This window comes from Schistocerca gregaria, chromosome 8, assembly GCF_023897955.1.
Source record: "Schistocerca gregaria isolate iqSchGreg1 chromosome 8, iqSchGreg1.2, whole genome shotgun sequence".
Classification (NCBI taxonomy): domain Eukaryota; kingdom Metazoa; phylum Arthropoda; class Insecta; order Orthoptera; family Acrididae; genus Schistocerca; species Schistocerca gregaria.
Genome location: NC_064927.1, coordinates 384,010,800 through 384,018,399, shown reverse-complemented (window position 1 = coordinate 384,018,399; position 7,600 = coordinate 384,010,800). Strand labels below are relative to the sequence as shown.

At 42.1% G+C, this 7,600-nt stretch overlaps 1 protein-coding gene across 1 annotated transcript; it reads right to left on the bottom strand.

Moving 5' to 3' along the window:
- Window positions 1-4,031: 4,031 nt before the first annotated feature.
- LOC126285207 (uncharacterized) lies at window positions 4,032-4,439 on the bottom strand. The gene has a single exon (XM_049984512.1). The coding sequence runs from the start codon at window positions 4,437-4,439 to the stop codon at window positions 4,032-4,034; it is 408 nt and encodes a 135-aa protein (XP_049840469.1).
- Window positions 4,440-7,600: the final 3,161 nt, after the last annotated feature.

The following is a 7,600-nucleotide window of genomic DNA, read 5'->3' as shown; positions in this document are numbered from 1 at the left end:
GGTTGGAGAGGGAAAGGGTATACTAGTGGACAGGTGGGGTGAGGGTCAGAGCAACACTTTCTAGTAGAGTGCACTGGGACTAGAATGGTAACAGGTGTAGAGTCAAGAGATTTTGGAGGAGGAAGGTGGGGTAAAAGGGCCAAAAAGGAGAGGAGCTGGGAAAGATGGGTGAATGCTTTAGCAGGGGGTGGCAAACAAAGAGGCTGCGAGGTAAGGATGGGGAGGAAATTATAGCACAGAGGGGGTGGAAACTGTTGGATGGAGGGTGTGGGGACAGTATATTACCATATGTTGAGGCCGGGATAATTACGGGAGCAGAGAATGTGTTGTGAGAATAACTCCCATCTGTGCAGCTCAGAAAAGTTGCTGATGGAGGGAAGGATCCAGATGGCTCAGATAGTGAACCAGCCATTGAAATCAAGCATGTTATGCTCAGGTGCATGCAGTGCCACAGAGGAGTCTAATTTGTTCATAGCCACGGTGAGTTTTCATCCTGTTGAACAGCTGGTTGGCAGTAATACAAATATACAAAGCTATGCAATGGTTGCAGCAGAGCTGTTAAGTCACATGGCTGCCTTCACAGGTGGCCTGACCCCTGAAGGGGTAGGATAAACTTGTGACAGGACAGGAGTAGGAAGTGCCGGGTGGGTGGATGTGGCAGGTCTTGCACATGGGTCTTCCTCAGGGATATGATACTTGTGGCAAGGGATTGGGAGTGGCATAGGGATGGATTAGGATATTGTGGAAGTTGTCTGGGCAACAGAACACCACTTTAGGAGGGCTGGGAAAAATCTCGGTTAGGATGTCCTGTGTTTCAGGACATGATGATAGGAAGTCAAAGCCCTGGCAAAGGATGTGGCTCAATTTTTCCAGTTCAGGTTGGTACTGGGTGAAGTAGGGGGCACTCCCTTGTGGCCAGTTCTTGGGTTGGTGGGAGAATTGGAGGTTTGAAAATGGCATGGGAGATCTGTTTGCGGACAAGGTCTGGAGGATAGAGCCTGTTTGTGAATGCCTTGGTGAGACCCTCAGGATACGGAGCAAGAGAGTTCTTGTCACTGCAGACATGCTGTTCCCAGGTGGCCGTGCTATATGCAGGGGGATTTTTTGGTGTGAAAGGGATGATAGCTGTCAGAATGCAGGTACTGTTGGTAGTTGGTAGGTTAATGTCGACAGAGGTGCAAATTGAGACACCAGTGAGGAGGAGGTCAACATCTAGGAAGGTGGTGTGTTGGGGTGAGGAGGAGTTGGTGAAGTTGATGGGAGAGAAGGCACTGAGGTCATGAAGGAATGAAGGTAGGGTGTCCTGGCACTGGGTCTGCATCATGAAAATATTGTCAGTGAACCTGAAACAGACTAAAGGTTTGCTATTTTGGGAGGCTAGGAAGTTCTCATCTAGGTGACCCATAAATAAACAGGTTAGGATGGGGGGGGGGGGGGTGCCCATGACTGTGTTGGGTGCATTTTTGTATACCTTCCCTTCAAAGGAGAAGTAGTCATGGGTTAGGATAAAGTTAGAAAAGTGTATGAGGAATGAGGTAGTGAGTCTGGAGTCTGCAGGACGTTGGAAATGGTAGTGTTGAGTAGCAGCTGTAAGATCATAGGCATGAGGGATGTTTGAGTATAGGTAGTTGGTATAAACAGTGACATGTAGGGATCCAGGAGGTAAATGGGTGGAGATGGTTGGTATCTTTGATGTGGGAGGCTAGATTGTGAGCAATTGGTTGTAGGTGTTGGTCAGTAAGGGCCGAAATTCAGCTAATTTATTATGTTTTCTAATTTAATCTGTCTAGCAACTCATGAGACTGTCTGTGGCTCCTTTGTTGTATTGACTGAGAGCACTAACACCAAAAAATAAAAAAAAATAAAAGGGTTCAACAGAACAGTGCTTTGGAGAATGATGCAATGCGAGTACTTTTCACTGACACTTATAGGACACAACACTTCCAGAGTGTTAATAATGTGAAAATAGAGAAGAGGAATCATTTGAAACAAGTGTACTCATTCAATATGCACAAGTCTTTGGGAAAAAATGTGAGTAATCTCAAATCCATCAAACTGTGTGAAATGGCATCCTCTTGGACAAAAGTGTTATGTCATGCCAAGAGGCCAATGAATCTGTGTCAATATCCTATATCAGCAATGAAACACAATGCCCTTGTTGAAGTTATGAGTATCGTAAGCTGCAGGAGCATAATGGATACATGTGAATTATAGAATAAATGGAAAATTGAAGGAGTCACAGAAGTGAACAATATAATGATGAAAGTCAGTCGTGAACTTCTGAAAACTGCCACTTTTGTTTTAACATTAAGTTCACCGATACTCCAAGAATCCATAAGGGCTGAATTTATCTACCTGAAGAAAAGCCCATCTACACCAAACTTAATCTGTTGCTGTAAACATACGAGGCATGGTCACTTAATGATGATGTGCAATGCAAAAAACTTGTGGAATTTGTGGGAAAGATGCTCATGGAGCATGATCTCCTTGTTCTTCTCTATAAATATATATAAACTGCCCAAATGCTGCCCATTTGAAATAGCAACTGTCCATCCTACAGGCAAGAAAAAATTCAAGAAATATTTATTTATTGTTCAGCTAATTCAGTCTATACCAGATGTAGCCTCTTTAAGTTATTAGGTACATTTTTAAGAGGTGTTTCCATGGATCTTTGTCCACTGCTGTCTTCTGCCAGTTGAAGCCCGTAACTTTCCTGAGTTTCTTATCCCAGCAATCAGGTGGTCTCCCTGCTAGTCTTTGTTTTTCCCTGGGACTCCACTCTAAAACTGATTTGTCCATCTTCCATCCTTCATTCGTGCAATAACGTCCTGCCCACTGCCATTTTAGAGTGTTAACCTGTTCTATAATATCTTTTACTCCTGTTATTGCTTGTATGTCTTTACTTTCCTGTCGACCTTTCTTAGTGAGACCTAACATTGACCTTCCCATAACTCTCTGAGCAGTTTTAAATTCCCTTTTGAAAAATTCATTTAAAGTCCAAGTTTCACACCCATACGTTAAAACCTGTAGGACACAGTGATCTTCTTTAAGTAGACTGGCGTGTTAGATTTGAAAACTTCTGTAAGTCCTCCAACCCAGTTTAATTCCTCGCATTCGGGAGGACGACGGTTCAATCCCGCATCCGGCCATCCTGATTTAGGTTTTCCGTGATTTCCCTAAATCACTTCAGGCAAATGCCGGGATGGTTCCTCCGAAAGGGCACGGCCGACTTCCTTCCCCATCCTTCCTAATCCAATGAGACCGATGACCACGCTGTCTGGTCTCCTTCTCCAAACCAACCAACCAACCAGTTTAATTCATCGAAAAATTTCAGGTTTCAAATCCCCTTTTGTGCCATTTAATTGCCCACATAAACGTATTCTGCAACATTGTTTAGGATGTTGCCGTTCAGTATTACTTGTCTTCCAGCTGCCTATTTACTGTGCATAACCTTAGTTTTAGAGTGATTTATTTTAAATCCGACTTCCTGACAACTATCTGTTAAGTCTTTTATAGAGGACTGTATTTCTATCTTACTGTTAGCTAGGACCACTATATCATCAGCAAATCTCAGGTCGGTAAGCCTTTTACATTTTATACTTTTTCCTCTGTTGTTCCAAATAATTTTGGACATAGTCATCTCGAGAACTGTTATAAATCATTTCGAGGATATAGGATCCTTTTCCAATGGGAAATTCGCACTTGTTTTTTCCTATGTTGATAGGTGCTACAGATGTCTCATAAATGTTGCACAATATGTTTATATATTTTGTTTCCACTCCTTGCTTGGCCAATGCTTGTAGGACTGTAGTGTGGCTGACAGGATCAAAGGCTTTTTCGAAGTTTGGAGGCTATGCATAGTGGTATTTCATACTCATTGGCTCGACTAATTACCTCATGCAGTTTGTTTATATGGTCAATTGTACTGAAACCACTGTGGATTCCATCTTGTTCTATGGGCTGTGCAGTCTCCACTACCATTTTAATGTGATTTATCAGGACTTTAGTGAACACTTTATATATAACAGAAATTAAGCTAACTGGTGGTAGTTCCTCAGATCGTGAATACTTCCCTTCTTATGTAGTAAGATTATGTTTGCCTTGTTCCAGCAGGTTGGGATGCTGCCATTCTGTATACACAAACTAAAGACTTTAGCCAGTTGTTTGTCTGTTTTCTCCCCTGTAAGCTTGAGTATGTCAATTGTCAGATCATCATGATCCCCTGCTTTGCCATTCTGCATCTCGTTTATAGCTTTTCTTGTTTCTTCGGGGAGGATTTTGGGGATTTCATCATCATCTGCATAAGGTTTTCCTAGTGGTTCATGTGTTCTTTCATATAATTTATCACAGAAATTCTTTATATGGTTTAGAATTTCTTCCTTTTCTGTTATGCGCCCATTATCAGTGTCATTTGCTATGATTTCATTTTTACCAATCATAAGCTTTTGTTTAGCTTTCTTGCAGCTCTTTTTATTCTCTAATCCTAATTTTATGGTGTTTCATTTTATTTTTGTATGTCAGCTTTCATAGTCTTCCTCATACACTTACACAGTTCTAAATATTCTATCTTGTCACAAGAAGTTTTAATTTTCATCTCTCATATTTTTACAAGAAAGCTTTGGTTTCCACCCTTAATTTTCCTGGTTGTTTAGTAATTGTTGTCAGTCTACCATAATTTTTTTTCCCAATCGTTTAAGCTAGATTTTCTTCTGTTGACTCTTCTAATATCACTCAAAGAGCATACTGAAAATCCTTTTTCCTTTTGTTTAATTTATCCATACCTATAATTTCTTTTTTCTGTGATATTAATTTTCTTAGTTCTTGTATTAATGTTTATTTTCACTCTTATCAGTTGGTAATAACAATCAGTGAAGGCTGCAGTGAGATCCTCAGTATATTTCAAGAGGGACTGCTCGTCACTGCAGATGCAACGACCATGGGTGGCTAAGCTGTACGGAAGGGACTTCTTGGTATGGAACAAGTGGCAGCTGTTGAAGTGGAGGTAATTGCTGGTGGTTAGTAGGTTTGATATGGACAGAGGTACTGATGTAGCCATCTTTAAGGTGGAGCTCAACATGAAGGAAGGTGGCTTGTTGGGTTGAGTAGGACCAGGTGAGGCAAATGAGGGAGGGGGGAGAGGGGAGTTGTTGAGGTTCTGGAGGAATGTGGTAGTGTGTTCTTACCTTCAATCCAGATAGCAAAGATGCCATCAGTGAATCTGAACCAGGTGAGGGGTTTAGGATTTTGGGTTCTTAGGAAGGATTCTTCTAGATGGTCCATGAATAGGTTGGCATAGGATGGTGCCGTGTGGGTTCCCATAGCTGTACCCTGGATTTGTTTGTAGGTAATGCCTTCAAAGGAGAAGTAATTGTGGATGAGGATATAGTTGGTCATAGTGACTAGGAAGGAGGTTGTTGGATTGGAATCTGTCAGGCATTGGGAAAGGTAATGTTCAATAGTGGTAGGGCCATTTGCATTAGGAATGTTAATGTACAGGGAGGTGGCATCAATAGCTGTGAGCAGGGCACTGTGTGGTAAAGAGACAGGAACTGTGGAGGAAATGGTTGGTATCTTTTATATAGGAGGGTAGTTTCCGGGTAATAGGTTGAAGGTGTTGGTCTATGAGAGCAGAGATTCTCTCAGTGGAAACACAGTAACAGGCCACAATGGGGCGTCCTGGGTGGTTAGGGTTATGGACTTTAGGAAACATGTAGAACGTAGGAATGCATGGAGTGGTAGAGGTGAGCAGAGAGATGGACTCTGGGGAGAAGTTCTGGTATGGGCCTAGGGATTTGAGTAGTGACTGGAGATCCTGCTGGATTTGGCAAGGTATGTAGGTGGAAGTATCTGACAGCTGGCAGAGTCCTACCGCCAGGTAATCCTTGCGGTTCAAAACAACAGTGGTCATCGCATCTGCAGTGATGAGCAGTCCTTCGCGAAATATACTGAGGGTCTCACTGAAGCCTTCACTGACTGGAACTATCCTCCCAACCATATACAAAGACAAATCAACTGTGCCTGACAACCAAGAAGCTGTCTGTCCGCATGAATGGCCACCAACAAACTGTGGCCAAGAAACAAGTGGACCACCTTGTTACTGGACACGTTGCAAAGCATAATATCCTTTATTTCAATGACTGCTTCACATCCTGTGCCATATGGATCATTCCCACCAGTACCAGCTTTTCTGAATTTCACAGGTGGGAACTTTCCCTGCCAAACATCCTACATTACCATAACCCTCCTGGCCTCAACTGTAGTTAGTCACTGTCCCCACCCATCCCGTAGTCCCTTCCTTGTTGCCATTCCAGCACTATGCATCTGTCATTCCACCACCATACCCAGTCTCTCTATTTCTCTCCTTTTCCGCCACTCCCCCCCCCCCCCCCCCCACCCCACCCTACCTGTACCCTGTCCTCTATCTAACCTGCAACACTTCACTGTCCACCCCCACCATACTATCCCTCCCCCTCCCTGCTCCAACCTCCTCCTTAGCTCCACCACATTATGCTTCCCCCTCCCTGCTCCAGCCTCCTCCTTACCCCCGCCCAGTTGCCATTCCCATCATGCACTTGTGCTGCTGCTCGCAGTGTGGTTTCTGTTGCCTAAGACTGCAGTCGTGTGTATGAGTTGCATTTGCGTGTGTGTGCGCGTATGTGTGTCTGATGTTGACGGAAGCCTTAAAGGCCGAAAGCTATAATTGTGACAGTCTTTTTGTTGTGCCTATCTGTGACTCAGCATCTCCAATATATGGTGACTAGCAATTTTCCTTCTCATAAAATTGTAATATTATAGTTTTCAAAAATGAATTACTTTGAGCTGTCACATTATTTATTAGTGATTATTCCAGGTTCATCTAGGATTGGAAATACATATAAAAATGATGATTCTGGTTTTGTTCAAGAAGTAATCTTCAGACACAATACTTTGTGACAATATTACTGCAGACAAATTTAAAATATTTCATTATAAACTTCATTTATATTGAGGTAACTCATACTAGATGTGGAATCTACAGTATTCTATCATTTAGGCTTGTTCAGATTAATACAATACAAAACAAAGTGCATAATGTCATTTTATGCATGACTCTGTAAATACAAGCATGAGATTCTACCTTGAGGTACTCACAATACTTATAATAGTCAATGAATGTAAAAATAATTTCTATAATGTCGAAATTCTGAGCAGACACAAACCACATTGCATAACTTTTTCAATAGTGACTTAGCTTTGACTGAAAATTCTAAAGAAAACAGTAAATGTATCATAAAATGCCTTGTTAGAATTTTTAGTTATTCAATTTCATGTGCAGACTAAGATATTTGATTTTTGCATAGACTAGTTCTGCCTCTTGGGCAGTGTTTGATACATTTTGCCTCCAACTCTGTTACTTTGAGTAGTATCCGTTGCACTAGCCTAACACTGAATAGAAGAAATTTTATTAGGTCAGCATAATCTATCCCTCACTGGGACTTGACACGTGATGAGTGATTCAGCTTCACCACCCCCCATATGCATTCACATAGAAGCTCATTCTGCATTCACATTGCCATTTTAACTCCATACTTGAAGTTTGCAAATTGTTCTCCCAGAAGGT

Bases quoted from the DNA above. Each gene is read 5' to 3' on its own strand.
- LOC126285207 (XM_049984512.1), bottom strand. From the start codon at position 4,439: ATGATTGGTAAAAATGAAATCATAGCAAATGACACTGATAATGGGCGC.